The sequence below is a fragment of the Dendrobium catenatum genome, unplaced genomic scaffold (assembly GCF_001605985.2).
Source record: "Dendrobium catenatum unplaced genomic scaffold, ASM160598v2 original_scaffold_60082, whole genome shotgun sequence".
Lineage (NCBI taxonomy): Eukaryota > Viridiplantae > Streptophyta > Magnoliopsida > Asparagales > Orchidaceae > Dendrobium > Dendrobium catenatum.
The window spans coordinates 17,494-45,084 of record NW_021378533.1 but is presented as its reverse complement, the minus strand read 5'-3'; the positions used below and the strand labels follow the sequence as shown (position 1 = coordinate 45,084).

General features: G+C 28.2%; 1 protein-coding gene across 2 annotated transcripts; it reads right to left on the bottom strand.

Annotated features, from left to right (window-relative positions):
• Positions 1-59: 59 nt before the first annotated feature.
• Positions 60-27,591, bottom strand: LOC110092566 (psbP domain-containing protein 5, chloroplastic). 2 transcript variants are annotated; one of them, XM_020817166.2, is made up of 11 exons: positions 27,438-27,591; positions 27,153-27,298; positions 26,391-26,511; positions 9,438-9,487; positions 9,237-9,304; positions 8,667-8,765; positions 2,706-2,765; positions 2,530-2,589; positions 2,315-2,369; positions 1,203-1,252; positions 78-338 (listed from the first exon to the last, which is right to left on the bottom strand). In XM_020817166.2, the coding sequence occupies exons 1-11, from the start codon at positions 27,503-27,505 to the stop codon at positions 240-242; spliced, it is 876 nt and encodes a 291-aa protein (XP_020672825.1). In that variant the 5' UTR covers positions 27,506-27,591; the 3' UTR covers positions 78-239. The 2 variants fall into 2 exon arrangements, with proteins under 2 accessions (XP_028547562.1, XP_020672825.1); XM_028691729.1 differs by lacking the exons at positions 26,391-26,511; positions 27,153-27,298; positions 27,438-27,591 and adding an exon at positions 12,236-12,316 and having other exon boundaries at positions 60-338.

Genomic DNA, 27,591 nt, shown 5'->3' with positions numbered 1-27,591 from the left:
CTTATTTCTTCCTCGAATATGGACTATAAAATATCAAGGGATAAATGAAATTTTGGTGATGATATCAAACTGATTCATTTGAGAAGAAATCAATCTACATTCATGAAAGCAATAAACGACAGTCACATAATGCATTCAATGTTCCAAGTTTATTGTCATATTTGTACTTGAAATTTCAAAAAATAATAATAATAATAATGTTGCAAAGTTTTAAGGGAAAAAAAAAAATCAAATTAGAGTCACCAAAATCTCCAAGGATCTTTGTACGGTGGTACATAGCTCTCAGTGGGTGGAAGTAGACGAAAAGAAGCAACTGCTTCCTTCAGGAAAGGTCCCAACTGCATGCAACATATGTAAATTCAAGATAGAAGCGCAGCAAAATAACTAAAGATATATGGCAATATGTTTGCAAAATAACTACACATCTTAAAATAACCTCATTATATTTTTTTCTTTTTTTGATCTCTTTTACTACAAAAAATCAAATAATGACGCCCAACTCTTATAAATAAAATTTAGGTTGATTTGCATATCATATATGCATAAAGTGCCTCTTCATGAAGTATTAATTAAGTTTCACAATTTGGCCATGCGTTAAGAAACTTGTCATCCTCTATCAAACAATAGAAAATAATTCTTAGAATCAAGAAAAAGATTGTGATCTCCATAGAGAAATGAACATCTGAAATATATCATTTAAGAATGATTGTGAATATCCCCTACTTTCCATTCATTTTCATTAAGGAAAATGATTTCATTGCCTTTTGTTCTCCTTTCTTCTAGATATCAATATTTTATTTTAAGGATGTGAAATGACAGGGACAAATAGGTTAACAGATCAGACCAGCGCATATTAGGGTTTGTTTTTACATTGAAAATCATTCATTTTTTGGATAGGAGAAATTTTGGGTAATGATATCTTGATCTAAATTTTATTAGGTTATTTATGAGCGTAAAATAAGAACAGCTAAATGTCATACTCATTACAAAACAGATTGGTCAAGTAGAAAATATCCTGATCCAAATTTGGTTAGGTTATTTATGAGTGTCAAATAAGAATTGTTGATTAACTAAATATTAGACTGGTTCCAACAAAATTAGATTGGATGTCCTGGTCCAAACCCTTCTACAGAGAAAAAACTACAAAATGTGATAGAGAACAAACTGTCAAAATTAAGCAGAACGAAAAGTTAACTACTTACAGATTCCCACTTCTTGCTGAGCGTAGAAGCATTCAACGAGTACAAGTATCCTGACAACAAACATCAATGACTTCAAATATTGCCAATTTCAGTTAAAGCAAAAAAGAATAATTTATCCCGTTGCCAACGGCAAATTATTGGGTCAGGTGACCGAACGCAGAGATAGGTCCGGATATTAATAAAATATTATTTTAAATTTAGCGCAAGTAAAGCGCAGGTAAAGTGCAACTAAAGCGCAGGTAAAGTGCAACTAAAGCGCAGGTAAAGTGCAACTAAAGCGCAGGTAAAGCGCAACTAAAACGCAAGTCAAAAAGCGCAGGTAAAGCGCAAATAAAGCGCAAGTCAAAAAGCGCAACTAAAGCGCAAGATGACGCGGCAAAATTTTATTGGATGTCCGAACTTATTTTTCGCCTCCGGTCACCTGACCCAATAATTTGTCGTTGCCAACAGATCTAATTACTTGATGCATGATTTGAATATTCATTTTTATCTTCAGAAAAAAAATCATTGCAGCGATAATAAGCAGTGAAATGACATCTTTTTTTATGAAGTTATGTCATCAAATTATTATTAAATTTTTCTTCCCCCTCCCTAAATGAGGCAAAGTGCACAAAAAAAACACTTGTATCAAGATCTTCTTATAAAAAAAATGCACCAGGATAGACTCATCATGTAACACTTAGGCTTCCTTTTTATTGTTTTTTAAAATCGAGATTTAGTAAAAAATTAAAACTTTTGTACTAAAATTCTATTTTTTAATAAGCAATAAAAAATTGATCCCAAACAAAGCCTTAGTCACATGGATGTATGTTTCTTTCTAATCAAATGTCTACTATTTTCTTAACCACAGATATGTCTTCTATAAATGTAGTTATCTTCTATTCTTATTAAATGTCTTCTTAATCTCTAACCTCAATTAAGAGAACATGATACATGCCGCAGGATGATCTAATCCTCAAAAATATTTCTATTGATGCAATTTTTTTTCTGAAGTGCAATGTTTCAACTACCAATTTCTCTTTAGAGGTGAAGAAGTTGGTGCATATCTTATTAGCCAGAAAGCATTACTTTGACTAGTTAAGCTCTCAGCCAACACTAAAATTGACATTTACCATCTCGTTCAGCAGTTGAAGCCACACTGTGTCTGTAGAGATTGGAATCTGGCGCCTGAAATGGCAATGAAAAAATCAACCTTAACAAAACGATTTGTATACTTACTCCCAAAAAAAATCGGTTTTGAAATCTCTGGAAGATGTTAATCAATCTCATATTTAAATATTCTAGTATTTAGAAATAGTCTCCCAGGCCGATAAGTGAAATAACTCACTGATTTTGTAGGAGATTTCCGAACCAGATACTCATAGTACCAGTACACATCTCCATCCACCTAAAAACACAGAACAAGTTTCAGTTATTGATTTCTAAAGATTTAGCTAGCATGAACTTGTCTGATTTTACCTAATGCATCACAATAAAATAATGCTAACAAATTTATGAGTTGACCTCACTAGCATGGGCGTCAAGGACAGAACTCTCGGTCATTCTCTGGCCTGTTGAGACAGGCTGCATGGAATAAGCACATTTTCAGCCACTTTTATAGTACAGTGTATATCTATGCATCATGTTCAAAAAGTATGAGCTAAGAAGTATATAAAAAACAAGAAAAAAAACAATAGCATATCATCCAAATAATCTTTTCATGCATTTGTACAAAGACATTCTGCAAACAAACATGATATGGACAGAATAATAGGCAAAAAAGTTAATTGTTCTATTGCATATGTATAATATAAATGGAAATGTTTTATTTGCAAAGAGATATTGCATATGCAAAACTCTTAATCATTATCATTATGAGTAAAAGTTCAAAATAGACCTTTGACTATTTAGTAAATGTCCAATTTGATCCCAGACTTTTATAATGGCCCAATTTAGTCATCTGACTATTAGAAAAAATCTCAATTTGATTTCAAGGCCAAAAGTAATAATTAAAGTTAATCCCAACAGTTAAATGTGAAGTCATTTTGGATAATAGAATGTATGTGATATTATATTATTATTTTAATATATTTTATCATTTTTCATATTAAAATAAATAGAAAATTCATAATGAAAACTAACCACGTTTTTTAAATTATTCATTCTTATTATTTAATTGGTGAACTTTTAAATATAAAAATAATATAATCTTATATGCACCATAATATCCAAAAATGTCCTCACATTTAACTATTAATTTTAACTATTACTTTTAGCTTGTGGACAAAATTGGGACATTTTCTAATAGTTAGAGGACTAGATTGGATCATCATGAAAGCCTAGGATTAAATTAGACATTTAGTAATAGTCAGGGGACTATTTTGGGTTTTCACTCTTATTATTAGTCTTATCTCAATTACTAAGGGTCAGTTTTATGAATCTACATTCTTGTTTAGTATTGTGTGAGATGTAAACATATATACATTAAGTCAACCCTTTAATCTTCTTAGTCTTTCAACACTAATTTTATCCACTAGTCTAATGGGTGTATTATCTATCATTTTTTTACATATCCAAATCACTCATTTAATCTCAATTATTCTTTTTTTCCATTCAAATTGTATATTTATACTTTTTAACAAAGAGTTACAAGTCCCTACTAGACTCAAAGTTACGAGAGACTTTCCTCAAATATACATAAGAAGAGGAACCTATGACTACTTGTTAGGACAAGGATAGAGAAGAGCGTTTATAAAAGACAATGTTGAATCTTTTCTTATGGTTTAGCCCATTAATACAAGCAGGTTAGCACAACAATTAGCCTACCTAACAAAAATTTTTGAAGATAAGGTTAATGGTGTCATGGATGTTAAAAAGTTATTTGAACCCACAATAGAGACAACAGGGCACGACACAAATCTTATCAGCCAATATCATCAGAGGGAGTTTGATTCCACCTTAAAATATCGTGAATTCAGTTTGATAATAACTACAAGCTAATGAGAAGATCTTCAACATCAACTTCAAGGACAGTAGTCTATTATAGGTAGGAGAAGTCAAGAGTAACCAATACAGTGAGAAATCAACAACCACAACCACCATTATCAAAAGAAATTGATACAATCCGATCATTTTTATTTTGTTAAGAAACTTGGGGTTTGGAAAGTTCATTTGATTGTGATTAAATTTCTTGGAGGATTGGGTTTTGAATTAGGGTCCAAAAGCAACGTATAAAGCTCAATAGATCCCCAAGCCATAAGAACAGGGTGACCTGAGATGATTTCCAAACTATTTGATTCTTTGAATTGAAACCTTATAGCACGCCCCAGTTCGACTCATCTTCTTTTCCCTGTTTCTACTACATTGTGCGGCTATGTCGCCCTTTTTAGTTTCTCATCTTCTTCTTCTTATATTCTTCCTTCTTCCTTATTCTTCTTTGTTTCATGTGTTGAGCCTATCAGAGGCCCTTTCTTATTGGATTCCGCCTCCACTTTTAACGAATTAGGAATTGAAATGACAAGAATGGATAAGAATAATGGAGAAATAGGATAAGATAAGCAAAATTTGTTAGTAATCTAATTGCTTAGTTATGTAATTAACTATACTATAGGTTATCCCCGCCATCGCTTATTCAATTTATCCTTGCATGATGGAATTTCGGAAAAAAACTCAATTTTTGGTACAATATACTAAATTGCGATAGTTACATTTATATTAAACTTTAGAGAAATTGTTTAATAACTAAATTAATTTATAAATGCTACTATATTTTATAATTTATATATACTTTTATATATCAAAATAATCGAAATAAAATGTAAAATTTTATAGAAATTGTTTTGAAGATTTTCAGGATGTTCAAAAAATGAGGTATACTTTTTTTTAAGAAAATTTTAATTTGTATTTTTGAAATTTTAGGCATTACAACACTCCCCTCCTTATAAGAACTTCACCCTTGAAATTCTTTTCATTGATAATCATTCAACAAATTTCTATCTCATTTCTTAATATTTTTTCCAAGTTACTTTTTTTTAGATCCATGCCACACCTCACTTTAACACAAGGAATTTGTTTGCTCCTTGGGTTTTTAACATCAAATTTCAATATTATTTCATGTTCCTCAATATATGTTGGATCTTTACGTACATTAATTTTGTCAAGTAGTATTTTTTGTGTGCATATATAACCCATTTCATCAAAATTGATGCATGAAAAACATCAAATATATCAAACATATCAGGCGACAGTGCTAATCTGTAAACAACGATATCAATTCGTTCAATGATTTTAAATGGTCCTATAAATTTAGGACTCAATTTATCTCTTTGACCAAATCTAACAATACCTCTCATAGTTTTGACTTTCAAAAATATAAAATCTTTGACTTCAACTTTACCATTATGTGCTTAGGGTCATAGTATTTTTGTTGATAATCCTAAGTATCTTTTAGTCTATCTCTGATTAGCCTAATTTCTCTATATCCTTATCGACTAATTCAAAACCCATCAATTGTCATTCTCCTACTTCAAACCAATTTAAAGGAATTAAGCATTTTTTACTATAGAACGCTTAAACGCTACATAGGATGCCATTTGAATATTGAATTTTAATTATTATTATTATATAAAAATTAAATAATTAAAATATTATCTTTCCAATTGCCTCCAAAATTCATTACATGTAAACTCAACAAATCTTTAGGCATTTGAATAGTTCCTTCTAACTGGCCACCAATTTGTAGATGAAATATTGTACTGAGATTTAATTTTGTGCCCAAATTTTTATGAATGATATTCTACATTCTATAAGTAAATTTGTCATCCCTATTTGGTACTATCACTTTTGGAATGCCATGTAATCTAATAATTCCCTTCATATATAATCTTGTTAACTTAATAACTGGATATCTATTTGATAGGACAAAGTGAATAGACTAGTTAAACTATCAATTATCACCCAAATGCAATCGTGATTCTATCTAGATCTAGGAAATCTAATAATAAAATAAATTGCAATTTATTCTCACCTCCATCCTAAAATTGGTAATGACTGAAATAGTCCACTTAATCTCTCTCGTCATGTTCATAAATATACTTGCTCAACTAATTTCTAATATTCCAGGCTAGTTTTTTGAATTTCTTTAATTATGTCTATAAAGTTGGTTCCACAATCAACTAATGTAATATATCTATCAAATCTTCTAACATCTTATTGCAAAATTTCCATTTTTTAATCAATTCAGGATCGTCATAATCATCCAACTTATAATGCTGGTGAACTTTCGACTTAAAATATCAAATATTACATTTGCTTTTTCAGGACAATACTGTAAATTCAAATCATAATCTTTAATCAATTAAAGTCATCTTCTTTACCTCCATTTTAACTATTTCTATGTGGAGAGATATTTCAAACTCTGATGATTAGTAAATATTTCATATTTTATCCAATACAAATAGTATATCCAAAATTTCAAAGCAACGACTAACACTATCAATTCTAAATCATAGATTGGATAATTTCTCTCATGCAATTTCTACCATCTTGATAGATAAACTATTACTTTTATATTTTGCATTAAAATGAACATCAATCATTTTCAAGATGCATCACTGTAAATTTGAAATCATTCTATTCTTGATGGTTAACACTAGTGCAGTTATCGAATACCTTTTAAATTCTTGAAAATTATTTTCACATTTTTCTGTCAATTCAAATTTAGCATTATTTCACAAAAATCTAAACAATGGCATAGCTATCTATGAGAACCTCTTAACAAACCTCCTAAATATCTTGTCAAACCTAAAAAACTACAAACCTCTTTAACATTCTTTGATGTAAATCATTCTAATATTATTTTAAAATTTTTCATGATCCACCAAAATTCCTTGACCACTAATTATGTGCCCCAAAAATATAACGCTACAACAACAAGAAGTTTATCCCACTAAATGCAACACTACTCAGTTAAAATTTACATTTCAAAAACTTTACATACATCTAATTATTAATTAACAACTCCAATAATATCCTCAAATGTTTAGCATAATCTTCAAAATATCATCAATGAATATAATAAAAATTTGGACAATATATGCCTTGAAAATTTGATTCATTGAATTTATAAAAATAACAAGAGCATTTGTTAACCCAAATGAGTTCCAAAAGGTCTTGATTATACATATATTATATATTTAAGTCTAACTTGATAATATTATAATCTCAAATTAATTCTAAAAAATAGAATAACCCACTCCAATTGATCAAATAAATCATTAATCATTAGCAATGGGTATTTGTTCTTGATTGTCACTTTAGTCAACTTCCCATAATTGATGCACATTCTCATAGATTTATCTTTCTTCTTAACCAAAAATACAGATGCACTTCAAGGCAAATTATTTGATCTAGTGAATCATTTATTAATAAATTTCCACAATTCTTTAGGAGTCATTCCGTAAGGAAATTTAAATATAGCTAATGTTCCCGGCTATAATTCAATCATAAATTCAAATTCTCTTTCAGGAGGCAATCTTAGTGTTCCTAATGGAACATATAAAAAAAAACTCTACTATAACTAAAATATCCTTCAATTCTTGAATATTTTACTTCAATTTTTGCTAAAAATACCAACTCTCCACTTTGCATCCATTTATTGATCCTTAATGCACTGATCGGTGATGACACCATAGTCTTATCAAAAGAAAAATAAAATGACTTCTCGTTAGGCAAATCAAATCCTATTCTTTTCTTTAACATTCAAGAGTAGAAAAATGTATTACTAAATAGTCAATTCCCAAAAAAAATTAAAAGACATCATAGGTATTAAAATTAACTATGTTATTAGTTAACCATGAACATTAATATCCACAATGCATTTTCTATTCACATGAATACTATCTCCAAACGTCGGCCTTCCGATGACCCGGTTAGGAGAGTAGATGTATTGGATTTGGCCTATGCTAAGAAAGGTAGAAATAAATCTAAAAAGACTTGGCTCTTTGAATGTTGTCTCCTCATTTGACATATTCTGAATTACACTTCTATTTGAATTATCTTCAATTGCATGTAAGTTTTTGTGGTTGGCCGGAATGACCAACCATTCATTCTTCCTTGCATTTTTTCAAGCATATTTATACGTACAATTTATCATAAAATGATCATGTTAGGTTTAGGCCACTTCTAAACTCGACTAAATCACCTATACCCCAATCAGACCAACCTATAGCTCTGTGGAAATCATATTTAAAATAAATCTCATTCTTTGATTTATTTCAAAGAACCAGGTGCTTAAGGACTTTCTTACGGAAAGAACATGCTTAGTAGATAAAAAAGGGTGTTGCTGAGAGCATAGTAAGGATGATTCTATCCATTTAAAAAAGAATTTTTACTTACTAGCCATCAATGCATTTCTAAATATTGGAAAGAATTTCGTTAAGAAGATGAAAGCAACTTCAATCATGTATTATGGGAACTACTAAATACCAATGCAGATTTGTCAGATAAAACGGAATCTGCTACATCCCTTGCTTTCCATGAACTCTTGTCAATTGAAGTCAGATAGCGCAAATTAGGAGGACCAATCTGCAACAATAGATATTAGTGTTATATAGCTGAAAAATAAAATAAAAAATCACTTGGTGTGCTGATTCAATAAGCATTTTTTAATAAGTCAAATATTGAGTTCTTTCCACAGTATTATAATGTAAATATGCAATCTAGCAAAGGGTACATATGATGCACAAAGCTTTTAAAGGGCACATTTAAACCATTTTGATGCTCACAATCCAGTCAATAAGGCAAAACTCAAGCATTAAGGGCACATACGAAGCACAAAGCTTCCTCCATTGTGGGATTTATGAGGGGGCTGATGTACACATAATTACCCCTGTACATGCAAAAAGGGTGCCTTCATGACCCAAACCATACATCCAAATCACAATGGAGACAACATAACCACTACTCAAGTCCTATCCTCTAACCATGTAGCAAATGATTATTGGAAAAAAAATGAAAAATATCTAGATGGAGTTTGTATAGTTACTTCGAAGTTACCGAAACAGAGATGACAAGGTTATTAATCATGTCAACACGCTCAGATACAATGCGTTGCCGTGCATCAGCTGGATAAAATGTTATTGTTAGTCCGCGGATTTATTTATTAATTTTAGCCCTTATGCTTAACAAACAAAAAGCTTAGAGTCAAACAATTAACTAATGCAACTTAGAATCAAACAATTAAATAATCCAACTTACGTGATAAAGGAGCAGCAGATGAATATCGCTCTGGTTTCCTTGATTCCACCCTTGACAAAAAAACAATGCTTAGATTTCTGGTATAAAACTATGAGCTTCAAGTATATATTTTTCTTACTTAAACAGCAGTTGCAACAATTAATCCAACGTCTCTCTAGCTAAAAATGAAAACCATCTAGTAAAAAAGGTTAATGATAACATTTGCTAATAATACAACTTAAGATGCAGCACTCAAGAAAGAGAAGAAAAGAACATTAAAAATTCTTTGGAAAATATAATTTTGCCATACAAGTTGGGAACATAACAAAGGACAATGATTGGGAATCAGAAAACACGGGAAATGAAGTCCACAAAGGCTATGGAAACCTAGGAGAACAACAAGAAAGTTCAAAGTTGCCAATTCTAAAGTTTTGCATCAGCTAATGCAAATATGAGGTGTAGAAGGTTCATTTGCTACTCAGACTATTACAAGAGAAAAATTAATTGGAAATTCATAGATTAAGATAAGCAGAAGCAAAGGAAAATCAAAGACTAATGCATGTTATCAAGGATCATAGTGTACTGGAACATAAAAATCTTGAAGAGATTGTACATTTCTATCTTAAAATTATAGCTGCATGTGTTCAATTTGGATGGCTATTGGATATTCTTGTACCCCAACTGCACATGAATTGAATTTGATTATCTCTAATGAGAACTCTCTGAATATGAAATAAAACGGTCATGGGTCAAAGTTACAATCAATGTATTTGCTTTTCTATTAGATAAGAAACCAAAATACCAAGAAAATATATTTCATATAAATAAGTTATATGATGTTGTGCATTCCATTAGTTCACTTAACTAAACTGCCAAAGGGAGAAACTAAAAAAGAAGAGCACACATTTGCATATGCATAGCATATATTTACATGGTATAATGTCCATTGATATATATACATATGGGATGGAGCTTTCTTCTCCCAAAATGAGAATTATCATTCTCCACCAAATTAGATTTTGATATTATCACCATGAAATGCTTTTTTTTTTTTTTTTTGTCACCATGAAATGCTATTGTTTGATCGTCAATTGGATGTAGCAAATGAATGTCTACAATTGCATAATAACATATTGTGATTTCAAAGTGCAGAGAATTTCAAATGGCTAGGAATCAAATACATGGTATGTTGATTATCTTGATGGTATAAGCTAGCTTTGATTGGTGAAATACATGGATAAAATTTAACTTTGAAATAGCTTCTATTAATTTAATGATCCATTTATTTTCTCACATAATTGATTAATGATTAAATTATCATAAAATTGATGAAACTTGATCAAAATGTAAGTCTAACATATTAGATCACAAATAATGAGTGATCTTGAGTGTGAAGTTTATTAAAATTGGGAGCAAAAAGTCATTCTACTCCTATGAGGAGAAAAGTCTTTTACACACACAAATTATATATATATATATATATATATATATATATATAGCAAATTTGTATGAAAAGAAAGAATTCTAATACACTCCAAAAGGTTTGAGGAAGAGCTCAAATCAACTAACTAAATTGGTGGCCCAAACAAGGCTCGGGATGACATGATCAACCATTAAAAGAGCTTTGTGACGTCTCATAGAATCCATAATCGCATAGACCAACAGTACATAAATGATCTAATTTTACCAAACTCACCATAGATGATCTTGTATTAGCTAGAAACAAGTATTGTTGCCGCTCAAGACGATGGAAAAAATAATTAAAGAATAGATAAAACAAAAACAAAGATCGAAACAAATGATAGAAGATAAAAACGAAAGATACAGGATAAAATAAATACCGCGAGCCTTGGACTCTTCCGAAGACTGACGGGTGATATGTTGCCCTCCTCTAAGGGACTTCAAATCACGAGCCCGGACCCATCCTGCGGCTGGTAAAAACTCCGATTCCTTTCCATAGGAATCTCACTAACGCTCTCTCACAAGAACACAAGTGTGGACACAAATTTTTAATATCAATTCTTCATCATCATTACAATAGCTTAAGGCCCTATATATAGGCCACAACATAAGAAAAACTCAAAAATACAAAATTGCCCTTTGGGCCACACCACTCTGTTGACCTCTGGATCAAATCCAAAAGAGCAAAAAGAGAGAAAACCAAAAATCCAACGTGCATACCTATAAACCGTTGAGTCCCCAAAATCTGCCCGAAACCAGCCGCAAATCCTGCTGAGTTCGGCGCCGCGCGCGTCTCTTCCCGGAAAAGCTGCCCAAATCGTGTGCCAACTGGACGCCTCCCTCTTCGTTAAATACCCGATCCAAACGAGGGGTTCAGCCACACTTCCTCCATTCGCGCTCTTCTCCTTCCACGAAAAAAAGCCCCTCTCCTCTCCCACTGCCGAGCTCAAGCCGGCCTCTCTGCTCTCCCGATACCTCTCCTCTCAGCTGCTTCCCACAACTCCATCCTGCCGAACATCAAGCTCAAACCTCCTCCCTCCTCCCTCCTCCTTCCTCATTCCTTTCCCGTCACTGTGCCGACGCCTCTGACCGAACCTTCCCGTCGCCTCCAACCCAACGTCCTTGCTTCTCCGACTTCCTCTGCCGAGAGAGAGAGAGAGAGAGAGAGAGAGAGAGAGAGAGAGAGGAAGCCATCTCCTACCTCAACCGAGCTACCCCTACCCGAAGCAGATCCCGATCCCTCTCTGCTCCCGACCATAGCTCATACCTCCTCCCTCCTTTCCCGTCGCTGTGTCGACCCCAAGCCGCAGAGAGAGAGAGAGAGAGAAAGATTGAGAGGAAGAAAGAAGTCCTCATACCTCCTCTCCACGCCGAACTCCAGCCCGATCTCCATCCCTCTCCTCTATCCCGTTCACGCGCTTCTTTGGCCCATCCTTGGCCGAACCAGAGAGTGAGAGAGAGGTTTATTTATTTTGTCTTTTTATCTTATTTTATTATTATTATTATTATTATTATTATTATTATTATTATTATTATTATTATTATTATTATTATTATTATTATTATTATTATTATTATTATTATTATTATTATTATTATTATTATTATTATTATTATTATTATTATTATTATTATTATTATTATTATTATTATTATTATTATTATTATTATTATTATTATTATTATTATTATTATTATTATTATTATTATTATTATTATTATTATTATTATTATTATTATTATTATTATTATTATTATTATTATTATTATTATTATTATTATTATTATTATTATTATTATTATTATTATTATTATTATTATTATTATTATTATTATTATTATTATTATTATTATTATTATTATTATTATTATTATTATTATTATTATTATTATTATTATTATTATTATTATTATTATTATTATTATTATTATTATTATTATTATTATTATTATTATTATTATTATTATTATTATTATTATTATTATTATTATTATTATTATTATTATTATTATTATTATTATTATTATTATTATTATTATTATTATTATTATTATTATTATTATTATTATTATTATTATTATTATTATTATTATTATTATTATTATTATTATTATTATTATTATTATTATTATTATTATTATTATTATTATTATTATTATTATTATTATTATTATTATTATTATTATTATTATTATTATTATTATTATTATTATTATTATTATTATTATTATTATTATTATTATTATTATTATTATTATTATTATTATTATTATTATTATTATTATTATTATTATTATTATTATTATTATTATTATTATTATTATTATTATTATTATTATTATTATTATTATTATTATTATTATTATTATTATTATTATTATTATTATTATTATTATTATTATTATTATTATTATTATTATTATTATTATTATTATTATTATTATTATTATTATTATTATTATTATTATTATTATTATTATTATTATTATTATTATTATTATTATTATTATTATTATTATTATTATTATTATTATTATTATTATTATTATTATTATTATTATTATTATTATTATTATTATTATTATTATTATTATTATTATTATTATTATTATTATTATTATTATTATTATTATTATTATTATTATTATTATTATTATTATTATTATTATTATTATTATTATTATTATTATTATTATTATTATTATTATTATTATTATTATTATTATTATTATTATTATTATTATTATTATTATTATTATTATTATTATTATTATTATTATTATTATTATTATTATTATTATTATTATTATTATTATTATTATTATTATTATTATTATTATTATTATTATTATTATTATTATTATTATTATTATTATTATTATTATTATTATTATTATTATTATTATTATTATTATTATTATTATTATTATTATTATTATTATTATTATTATTATTATTATTATTATTATTATTATTATTATTATTATTATTATTATTATTATTATTATTATTATTATTATTATTATTATTATTATTATTATTATTATTATTATTATTATTATTATTATTATTATTATTATTATTATTATTATTATTATTATTATTATTATTATTATTATTATTATTATTATTATTATTATTATTATTATTATTATTATTATTATTATTATTATTATTATTATTATTATTATTATTATTATTATTATTATTATTATTATTATTATTATTATTATTATTATTATTATTATTATTATTATTATTATTATTATTATTATTATTATTATTATTATTATTATTATTATTATTATTATTATTATTATTATTATTATTATTATTATTATTATTATTATTATTATTATTATTATTATTATTATTATTATTATTATTATTATTATTATTATTATTATTATTATTATTATTATTATTATTATTATTATTATTATTATTATTATTATTATTATTATTATTATTATTATTATTATTATTATTATTATTATTATTATTATTATTATTATTATTATTATTATTATTATTATTATTATTATTATTATTATTATTATTATTATTATTATTATTATTATTATTATTATTATTATTATTATTATTATTATTATTATTATTATTATTATTATTATTATTATTATTATTATTATTATTATTATTATTATTATTATTATTATTATTATTATTATTATTATTATTATTATTATTATTATTATTATTATTATTATTATTATTATTATTATTATTATTATTATTATTATTATTATTATTATTATTATTATTATTATTATTATTATTATTATTATTATTATTATTATTATTATTATTATTATTATTATTATTATTATTATTATTATTATTATTATTATTATTATTATTATTATTATTATTATTATTATTATTATTATTATTATTATTATTATTATTATTATTATTATTATTATTATTATTATTATTATTATTATTATTATTATTATTATTATTATTATTATTATTATTATTATTATTATTATTATTATTATTATTATTATTATTATTATTATTATTATTATTATTATTATTATTATTATTATTATTATTATTATTATTATTATTATTATTATTATTATTATTATTATTATTATTATTATTATTATTATTATTATTATTATTATTATTATTATTATTATTATTATTATTATTATTATTATTATTATTATTATTATTATTATTATTATTATTATTATTATTATTATTATTATTATTATTATTATTATTATTATTATTATTATTATTATTATTATTATTATTATTATTATTATTATTATTATTATTATTATTATTATTATTATTATTATTATTATTATTATTATTATTATTATTATTATTATTATTATTATTATTATTATTATTATTATTATTATTATTATTATTATTATTATTATTATTATTATTATTATTATTATTATTATTATTATTATTATTATTATTATTATTATTATTATTATTATTATTATTATTATTATTATTATTATTATTATTATTATTATTATTATTATTATTATTATTATTATTATTATTATTATTATTATTATTATTATTATTATTATTATTATTATTATTATTATTATTATTATTATTATTATTATTATTATTATTATTATTATTATTATTATTATTATTATTATTATTATTATTATTATTATTATTATTATTATTATTATTATTATTATTATTATTATTATTATTATTATTATTATTATTATTATTATTATTATTATTATTATTATTATTATTATTATTATTATTATTATTATTATTATTATTATTATTATTATTATTATTATTATTATTATTATTATTATTATTATTATTATTATTATTATTATTATTATTATTATTATTATTATTATTATTATTATTATTATTATTATTATTATTATTATTATTATTATTATTATTATTATTATTATTATTATTATTATTATTATTATTATTATTATTATTATTATTATTATTATTATTATTATTATTATTATTATTATTATTATTATTATTATTATTATTATTATTATTATTATTATTATTATTATTATTATTATTATTATTATTATTATTATTATTATTATTATTATTATTATTATTATTATTATTATTATTATTATTATTATTATTATTATTATTATTATTATTATTATTATTATTATTATTATTATTATTATTATTATTATTATTATTATTATTATTATTATTATTATTATTATTATTATTATTATTATTATTATTATTATTATTATTATTATTATTATTATTATTATTATTATTATTATTATTATTATTATTATTATTATTATTATTATTATTATTATTATTATTATTATTATTATTATTATTATTATTATTATTATTATTATTATTATTATTATTCCGCAATAGTCTGCCGGGGTGGACAAATTTAAATAAACTCTAGCTCACAAAGAGCCAAATGCCTAGTCGAAAATATCACTAGGATCCATTCTCAAACAATCTCTTGCCAGTAAGGACGTGGTACGTGTCCTCTAACCGGCAGTTTCGCCGCCAAATGGCACTGCAGGTAAACGGTTATGACTCGGGGCCCTCTGAACCGAGTGGTTTTGCCGCCAAATGGCACCACAGGTAGCGGTTATGGCCAGAGCCAATACGCTCCTTAATGGCGTTAAATCCTTGAGATATGAATCAATAGGATATGATCGATAGGGCACAAAGCCCTCTGTTAGCTAAGGTGGATTCAAATTTGTCCCCTTAGACAAACATCAACCCCGGTCTACAAGGTTCCCTTGGACGAAGCAACCCATGGCTGCCGACAAGGATCCTTCTGTCAGGTTGGGTCGACTACCTCCTTTGACTAAGTAGACCAGGGACCACGATGGCCCGGGATGACGGAACCATGGGATCTTGATCGGGTCTATCATCCATTCCCCCACCATCCGCTTTAAGTGCAAGATGGTGAAATTTTAAATTTTAAATGTCAAATCTTTCAACCCTTCAAATTTCCTAACATCTAAACTTTTCAATTCCAAACCTATGTTGTACTATATGCAAGATAACATGTATTTTTTACGTATCTGATTGACGACTAGCCTTAATCGAAAGTTCTCTCTCGTGATCGGGAGAGGTAATTAACTATAGGGGCTTGCGCCTATAGGAAACCAGAACTCAGATCATAAAGTCCTCGCAAAATGAGGGCGAAATCTCTGGGTAGTGTCTTATCTACAAACCCATCTGCCTTCCAAAATTTACCTCGGAACTTAGTTCGTTAAAACTCCCTCACCGAATAAGAAAAGCGAGCGGAGGCCGGGGCCGAATTTTCGGAGCCCACACACTCACATAAACTAACCTAGGGGTAAAACAGGAAATAACATAAAATAAGAGCTAAAATTCAGAAAATAACTCATAAATGACAATTTAAATTATAGCCATCGATTTACGACACCTCCTGTGATAGATGCACCAAATCTTCGTGTCGATGTCCGCATCACATTTATTAAATAATTTCATAAGAAAATCATATAGTTTTGATTTAAATTACATGTAGCAAAACTATTGTCTTGTAGCTAATTTATTTTTTTCCCCTTTTCCAGTAAGGATGTATAGGGAAATTTAAATTAAATTAAATTTTTAATATTTATCTACAAAAAATCATACTAACAAAATAACCTAAGCTATACTAATAATTAACCTAAACTTATCCCTTATTATCCCCAACCATACCTATCCTTATCCCATTCCATCTTAACTGCCAGCTGGAGGAAAAAAATATAGGAAATAAATAGGGGGAGAGGTTCTCAGTACAGGATACAGAAAAAAAAAAAAGAGGAAGAAGTGAAGAAAGGAAAGAAAAGGAAGAAGGGAAGAGGAGAAGGGAAAGGGAAGAGAAAAGATGAAGAAGAAGAGAATAAAAAAAAAAAAAAAAGAACGAGAAGAAGATGATTAGGAGAAGGAAAAAAAATGAAGGAGAAGGGAGTTCGGTACAAGAAAGTGGAAACAAAAAAGTGAAGAAAAAAAAGAGGACGGGAAGAGTAGGAGAAGAAGAAGAAAAAGGTAAGGAGAAGAAGAGGAAAAGGGAGATGAAGAAAGAGGAAGAATTGAAAAAGCGGAAAAATCAAGCCTTTTGGTAAGAATCTTAATTTAATATTTTCTTCCACGTTGAATTTTGATTTAAGTTTATTAGGATTGAAGGCTTGAACGAGGAGAAATCAATTTGAGATAAAAATATTGTTTAATATTAATTGATTTAGCTGCTATGAGATAAATTAAGAATTTATCTTAAATTGAGAAAATTATTCTTATTATATTGTTTACAAAAGAACAAGACGACGAGGTGATAGAAATCAGGATATTCATACTAAATATGATCATATAAATCAGGTGATATACTCATTCTCTAATATAAGGAGCAAATTATTCATATGACTTATTATTTGTCAAATTTTATAATTCTATTGAATTATTATGTATATGTAAGTAGATATTTCTTCATATTGAGCATGGCATGATGATTTCAACAAGTCTAATAGGAATCACCTGTTTAAATAAATTCAAAATATTTTTAATCAAGAATATTTAAATTATTTATTGAAGTGCATGGATGTTGAATTTCACATGTCATGTCTACCCTTGACATATGTTAAATAGATAAAGTAATAACAAGTCAACATTACTTCTAAGCAATAAGATTTAAATGATAATGATGATCATATTAAATTGAAAGAAATCAATGAAAAGTCATATCATGTGGTATAGATTGATAGATCATGATGACCTACATGGGGGGAGACAAAAGTTACGACGAGATGAAAAAAAAGAAAAATTTTGGACACTCATCCTAAAAAGTTGATACTATAACGTTCAGCCTTGAGGTCGACGGGTCATTGATAATTGTTATGTTGGATTGTCGAAACTTTATCAATTGTTTTTAGGGCCGATGGACCATGTGATGACCAATGATATAAATGTGCCAAAAGCCTATAGCATTATATGACATTTCTAAGGAAATAAATTAGTAATCAAAATGAAAATAAAAATGGTGCAAGTAGATTGATAAGTAGAGTGCATTTCATGATCTAAATTTTGAAACATCCATTCAATATTCTTATAGTTATTCACACTATTAGCTTAAAATTATGTCTTATATGTTTAAATTTTGAAGACATTTCTTAGAAGTTATCACTGTATTAAGCTAATTACGTTTATAATAAAAAATACTCATGATAGTTCACAAGTTCAGCATACATATTATTACTTCATTCTTGTATATTTGAATCTTATATTATAATTTTTTATCTCGCTAAGTATTAACACTCATCAAATATAACGATAACTATTTTTTAGATAAGAGAAAGGAGCAAGTGAGATCATAGATAGGTAACTCAAAATCTTGTACGCTAATACTATGGTTGGATGTACAATTATGGGATTTAATCTAGAAAAAAAAATGTACATAATGTGAATTTAGGAATTCGGGTATATATATATATATATATAATATTAGAAGCTATGTAATATATTTTGATAGTTTAAATTATGCACACTTTCATAACAAAGAGCATGAGAAAATCTATTAAAAGATGATATATAATAAGTGATAACCTAATCAGATTTCTACTCACTTAAACCTAAGTAAAAAAGAAAAGTTAGGAGAAATACAGGTAGGAAATAAGTCTGACTAATCACTAGATTGTCCACCTCTGTTATGCCTCAGGAGTGATTGGATGAGGAACAAATTCATCAAAATGGGGCATGAAAATTTATTTATAAATGCTCCTCTTTAGATGAGGAACAAATTCATTAAAAATGTAAGGCCATTTTTACCCATTTTTTGTCGATCTCATCAGGAGTTGACAAGCCTTTTTACAATTATTCTCATCCATCTGACCATCCAAACCTTAATCTTTCTTCACCAATCTCTTATAAAATTTTCTCCAACAATGTGTTACCCTCGAATTTTTAATTGAAAACATCACTAATGACAGCTATCACTAGCTACCCAAACTCGGACAAGTTCGCAAAAAGGAAAAACCTATAGATCAAATTTCGCAACAGCTTTGGTGTTCAAATAGGTTGTCCTATTTCATTCATTAAAATAAATCATGAATACCAAGCATGCTTATTCTTTAATTGACTTTAGCCAAATTACAAAAACCCTCTTAGGTTTTCCCATGTTAATGTATTTGTCTCTTCTATTATGTAATGGAGGTCTGGCAAAGTATATATTTTCCTTTTTTCTTTTGTTGAAAGTAGGGAAATGATATTGACCAAAGAAGGAGAAGGGGGGATAGAGAGAGAGAGAGAGAGCTGAGCGGCTCGGAGAGAGATAGAGGGGGAAGAGATATAGAAAGAAGATTGGGTAGGGAGCTAAGAAGGTTGTTCAAGTGAGGATGGAGAAGAGGTTACTTTCTACAACAAGAATTGTATTCAACACTCAATGACCTTCATATAGGAGGGTCCCTTACATAGAGTGGAAAAGAGGAGAGATTTCTATCCCATGTTTTAAATTTCCTCTTACTTTTCATACAAAACTAGATGACAACTAAATTCAAATAAAACTTAGTGAAATAAAACACAAATGATATGCTAATTGTCCATACTAGAAAAATGAAAAGAAATGTCATCCACTAATTAGAATGAAGTCAGCCGAGTTTGATCGAGTAAGAGTTTGCTTTTGTTCCGTATTAACTCCCACCAACTACAAAAAGTTTACTCATAAATGTTAAGTGCAGTTGTTAGTTCTTGATCATGTCCAAGAAAAGTAAAATTGGGTGTTTTAAAAATACATGATAAAAAAATGTTTAAAAGTATGAATTTAAAGTACAATGCTGAAAATTAATACATCAACATGCATGTGATACAACCATAAAAAGATAAACAATTGTAAATTAAATGAAAAAACAAAACTAGTAGTGAGACCATCAAAGAATGTGGATGTTAAAGGATTAATGATGATATATTTTATTGTTAGCCCTCTAATTGACAATAGCATGATGAAATTTATAATTGATGTACATATATTAATAATTGCTCAACTAGGCTAAGCCCTATGAATTTTTCCCTCTAGAATTATAATTCTCTTATATTATGGTAGTAATGAACTTCTAAGATATAACGAAGAAGTCGACCAATATTAGCAATTCATAAAAACATCTGTGGCACACAACAATCACACACGTGTATGCACACACACAAATGGCAAAGCTTAAAAAAGAGAAATATTTGACAATATTAATTATTATATTCAAAGCTGTTCTTTTGAGACTATTATTGATTGTTATTTTTTTAATTTCATATCTATTGAGCCAAATAACATCTTTAAATTAAAACTAACATTTGTACGCATGTATGACAAAGCATATAAAAGAGAAAAATATTGGGCAATATGAACTATTTTTCAAAGATAATATGACCTATTTTTCAAAGACGAGCCTTTTGGGATTAAACTACATGAAACATAAATCTGAAACAAGCAAGCTTGGGTGTATTATATAAATCTCACTTATTAACTCATCTCCTACCCTTTTGCACACTAGTCATCAGGTATACAGTAAGAAGATATCCCTTGTTTCCTTCTCTATTCTTACAACCATTCCTTTATCTGGTTCTTTCTCAGCCCATCAATATCTCATCTTACTACCCTTTACTCACATATGATCTTCTATAGGGCTATTTCTATCTTTCCTGCAAGTCTCCACTGCATATCCAATTCTCCCTCCCTGCTTTAATACAAAATCTTCTAAGCATTGCTTCATCCATTGTTTTCCAATGACCCTATCCAAGCTTTAAATTGGGGTGAAACGCTATAATCCTTTCAGTCCTAAACCGTCATCTTCCTACTTTTCTCATTTAGAATTTTAGAGATCAATGGAGAAGCTTCGAGCTATGAGGTGAAGATGTGCATGATTACAATTAGGAAAACCAAACTTTTTTCATGTTTGTTCTAGTACTTTTGAGATTCCCTGATTATTTCAAAAGCTATTAATTTTAAAAAGGTCATACCAAAAGCATGAAACTCCCTAATCCAATGTTTGAAGAGGCATTGCTATATTCTGCCCCAACATCTTGACTGTTGAGAAAATGATTCCAATATTTGACCAAATGACCGCCATGGGCAATGGAGTCAACTTTATCATCGCTCTAACATGGCATAATTTCAACATAATTTAATGAGAACACTTTAAAAATCGGATCAATTCTTAAAGCACGTAAGAAATTCTTATCCTAATCCATCATACAAAAAAAATCATATCAATTTTCTTTTATTCACTTTGCATATATGGGAACCATCCATAATTAAAAATTTTATTAGAAATTGTTGGTTTATTTCCTCCATAAACAATCACACTAGAGTCACATAGATATCCCTTGTAAAATAAAAATCTGAAGTATGTCAACTATTTAAAATTTTAAACACTCTGATTCAAACTCAATTCAAAAATATATATAAGTAATGAAAATTGATAATGCGAAAGAATACTTTGGATCAACCCTTAGTAACTATCTATCAAGTTAGAAAGTAATTCATCAAAGCTCATGTGTCGACAAACCATAGCAAATGGATAGTTTAAGAGAAAATTTAGCATCTTCTTCAGGTAACAAAATCACTCATGTGTAGTAGGCAATTTTGAAGGGACGGTCCTAAACACAATAAATGTTATTAATGGAATGCATTTAAACTCTATATCATGTACTCCAAAACTCATATACAAATACTAGAATTCTCTCCACCATTCCCATGAAAGTGTTCAAGCATTCTACGTATGTCCATCCTCATTCACAAAATAGGAGAAACTTGATCTCAGGGCTATCAAATATATATTCATAGAATATTCCTCTGATTAGAATAGGTGCAAGTATATTCTCCCCATTAGACGAAGTTTTTAAACTCAAGGATGTCAGCTTTGAAACACTACTCCTAAAACTATCACTATATTTGAATCCTACATGCATATTGAGCCCAATCCCACAACTTCCCGTGTTAGAACTAAACCACGATAGATATTCCAATTTTCTCTATTCTTGATAAACAACCCTCATCTCCTAGTCCATAGACATGTATTACCAAAAACTATGAGATGATTGTTTATACTAAAAGGGAAAGAAAACATGAATGAGTGGAGAACCAAGCATCTCTTGAGCAAAGTCAATAATCCAATTAGAGTTCAGACACCACTTAAAGCTCACAAGTTCATATCTTCTATGATTTTGTAAATGATAAATTGATTGATGATGGCCTTAACACAATATTTGCTGAAGATATTGCACTAATCGGCATATTTTATAACTTTGTATCGTATGAGCACCTTTCTCCCAGCTTCCACACTTTTGTTAACAATATCAAACAAGTACATATCCCAAAGTCAATACTTGATGTAAATAAAATTCCTTCAAGTAAAATTACTATCTTGAAAAAGATTCAAGCACTTGAAAAGGGTATATGCAATCCAGTGAGATCGACCATCTAGAGAATTATGCTCCAAACAAAACTAAACACAGCATGGGTAATCTTATCTCTTGCAACTAATTTGGATTGTACATTTTCCTGTTAGAAAGCCTTCCACAAAAGTCTACGTCAACGTTCCTCTTGGTTTTCAAACATCTGCCACAGTAAACAAAGTCTAAAAACTTAAAAGATCCTTGTACAGCACTATGGCTTGAAGCAATCCCACATTTTTTGCTCCACAAATTCACCAAAATGGTCAAATATTATGAATATATGTGTTAGACGGTCGTGTTACAGGAGGCAAACAGGTTCTGCCTCAAACTCCCGCCCCCCTTTTGGGGTGAGGTCTAGCAGCAATTAGAGAGAAAATTAAGGGTGATTAGGAGGAAAAATTCAAAAGATGGGTTGTTTTGGGATTTTCATTATTTTTGTATCCTTTAAGTAGGTTATTTTCCTAGGGTTAGGGTTAGGGTTAGGGTTAGGTATGTGTTCGCTGAAATTAGAAATTCCTAGCAGGTTTGGGCTCTAGCTGGTGGCTAGAGATTTGGGAGAGACGGATCGTCCTCTCCAATTGAAAATCCATTGTAACTTGTTCGTTTTCTTCCATATATCATCAATTTAAAAGGTTTTCTCTTAGTTTTCCACATCGTTCTTCTCAATTACTGGGAACTTTTCTAAAATTCAATTTCAACCAAGGTTTTATTCTATTCTACAGGCATTACCTATCAATATGCAATGTCAAGCTAATCGTACTTTTTTTCAAAAGATCACCTGAAAGTAAATTGCATATGTTAATGATAGCATTCTCATTAGATACTTCGTAGAAGAAAGGACATGCATTTGAGACTTCTAGACAAAATAATTATGCTTAAAAACTTGAAAAATCTAATATATTTCCTGCAAATGAAGGTGACTTGATCTCATGAGCGCGTATCAATCTTACAACAAAAATGAGTTAGATCACTTTAAACAAACAAGAAGGTTAGTATGTAAACTAGCAAATACTCTCATGAATATGAGTGGCAAACTTAGAAGTACAGATGAAGTGCTCTAGTTGATGGAGGCAGGTATCAAAGATGAAGTGCTTTAGTTGATGGAGTCAAGTATCAAATATCTGTTAACAAACTTATTTATCTTCCTCACATTATTCTTGATATTGAATTCCCATTGAGTGTGGTTAGTTCTATGAATAACCTGTTGAAAAATATGTGGAGGTTATTTTCAAAATTCTTAGATATTTGAAATGACTAAAGGAAAGCAAATGTTCTTTAGAAAAAACTTAGATAAGAAGATGGAGTTGTTCTACCTGATGTTATTTGGGCTAGCTCAACGATGAATTACCTCAATGTATTATATATTTATATAAGGAATTATAGTTGTGTGGTGCAGTTAGGGATGTGAGTCAAGCTGACTAGTCAACCGGCTCAAGCTCGACTTGATAAATGGCTCATGAGCCGAGATCGATGAGCTAACGAGTCAAGCTTGAGTCAACCCTAACTCATTATTAGCTTGCAAGCTAACTCATTTTAAAGATATAAATATAAAATGTACTTAAAATTCATTAACATTCAAGATTTTAAAAACAAAGCAATTAAAAATGCTTAAAATTTATCTCACTCTCTTATATTAAATGATTTTTACTATATTTCCTCTAAATTTCTTTTTTTTTTACCATTTTAATATAATAATTGCTTGAATTATAGTCATTTTTTCTCTTTCATAATAAAAAACTGACTCGAACTCATTACTCATAGAATAAAGCTTAAGCTCGAACTTGATTTTTAATCAAGCTTAAACTCAAGTCAAAGGTGACTCGAGATCTGCTCGACTCATTTGCACCCCTAGGTGTAGTAAAAAAAAGCAATTGTGGTAGCCCGAAGTATTGTTGAAGCTAAGTTTAAGGCAATGGCCCATACATTATGAGAAAGAATGAAGTTAAGAAGACTTCTTTATAAATTAGTAAAACAGCCAACAAAGTTGCTATATAATCTAGTTGTAATAAATATTGCTAATAAGTATTCGCATCATAACCGACCAATCATGTTGAAATAGATCAGCACTTCATCGAGGAGAAGATCAGATTATACTACGTATGTATGCTACAACTCATCCACTAATTGCAGAGATTCTCACCAAGACCCATTCGCAATTAAATTTTGAGAAATTGAGTTCTAAATTGGGAATAATAAACAACTACCATATAGCTATGTGGTGAAATTCAAGTATAGATCACATATGACACATAGATTAATTGATTGTATTATTATTTATTTTATTTAGTATTGAATCTGGGTGGTCGGTCCTCCAAACTCAAGTTTCTTTCTATTTCATTGTTTTAAAAACCTTCCTATCCTCTACTTACATTTTTTCCCATGGTTGTTCATAAAAGGTAGAAGGAAGAATACAAGTATCCAATTCAAATTCTTTAAATCCCAATAATTTATAGGTTAACTATGAATATACAATAATTAATTTAAGCATTTCAGCCCTGTTTTTCATTCCTTCCACTCAAATATCTCACTTCCAAACACGCACAGAGTACTAGTTCCTCCGCCCCATTGCAGTCCATGAGCTACTCTCTTTTCCTGTCTCATCCATCCTTGGTTGACCATTGCAAGCAAGCTTTACTAGCCTGTCATTTGCTTGTTCATGACCTTTGTTGGGTAAATTCTATCAATATCAGCTAAAAACTCAACCAATATTAACCCACACTGTAACATCTGAAATAAGTAAGGACGGAAATTGATAGCAGTTTTGACGAATTTTACATAGCCATGGATCTAACTAATTCAAGGGAAATATCACTGGAAAAAATAAACCAAAAAAAAAAAAGAATTACCCATGGTTCTGACTAATTCAAAAAATATATCATTGACATAATTTAAGAAGAAAAGGAAATTATGAAGCATTAGTTGTGGCAGATTCATAAGAATATCCACAAAACAAGGATTTTTTTTATAGGTTGTCGGAGGAAATAACAGGATACAAACTATTCCCAAAAATACTCCATGCCGGATACAAAAGAAACATTTAACTTCTAACTTTAAAAAAAAATTACCATCTGAAGGAGAACTTCTTTGCAGGTACTTCAGCAGGATATAGAAAGGAGTATGCATTTATGTCATCAACAACTAAAGCCATTTTGACATCTTCATCCACTTCAATGGCAGCATGCAAAACTACGCAAGCGCCATAAAAACAATATGAGCATCATTAGATGTTAAATAATTTAGCCGACAAAATAGGAGCACATATGAGCATATATCAATAGCAAAATTGGCATAGTTGTACTTCAAAATTTATCAATCGAAAAATAATGGTTATAACAACAATAAGTTTCGGCACAAGGCTATAGAAGATCAGGTCATACTTCCAATATCTAGTGTCAACCAAAAGCAAACAGCATTTTGCATATGAGCAGTGATTTAGAAATTAGAACTAGTTACATTTTTCATGAACTTTTGTTAGTTGGACCATAATAAGAATGGTCTTTCAGTGATCCACGAGACTACCACTAGAATGGTGGATGAAAGAGAGCGCCTTATACGATCGCTAACATAACCCAAAATATGTATATATTAACATAATCAACAAGTGATGAGTGATTCCTAGGGCTAAGGCCCGAATAATGAGTGGTTCCTAGCAAGCATTTAAAATCCAGTAAAACAGATTTCAAACAAGCAAAGCAGGTCAGACATGAGATGCTCAACCAGAAATCAAATTTGTCTGAATAATTTTAAAATCCAGTAGTAAAATCCTAAAAACCAAAGCCTTGGAATCATAGAAAGCGCATAAGAAAATCAAGAGGTTTATCACTTACCAGCAGAAGAAAAGATGATATTCATAGCCGAACAACAGCCGAGCAAAACTACATCGCGTCTCAAAGGACCAGCTTTGCATATGGGCAATAAAGCGGCAAAAAAGATAGGACTGCGGTATTTCCGAAACCGAACCCCTCTTCTTTCCCTGCAACCAATTAATCCCATCATAAACATAGATTATCTTTGAAATAATAAACTAAAATCTATCATAAATGTGTCTGAGAGAGTGAGATGTAGAAAGACAGAGAGGGGAGATGAAGGGAGAGAGAGAAAGAGAGAGAGACCTGATTTGGGGAAAGGGAGAAGCCGCGGGGCGAGTGAGAGAGGATGGACGGAAGAAAGCTGTTGTCATTATTTTTGGTAAGAGCCACCTCCACCTTCGGAGGGAAGGAGACCGAACAACGAGAGGATAAAGTTCGGTGTTTTGGGATAATTTGA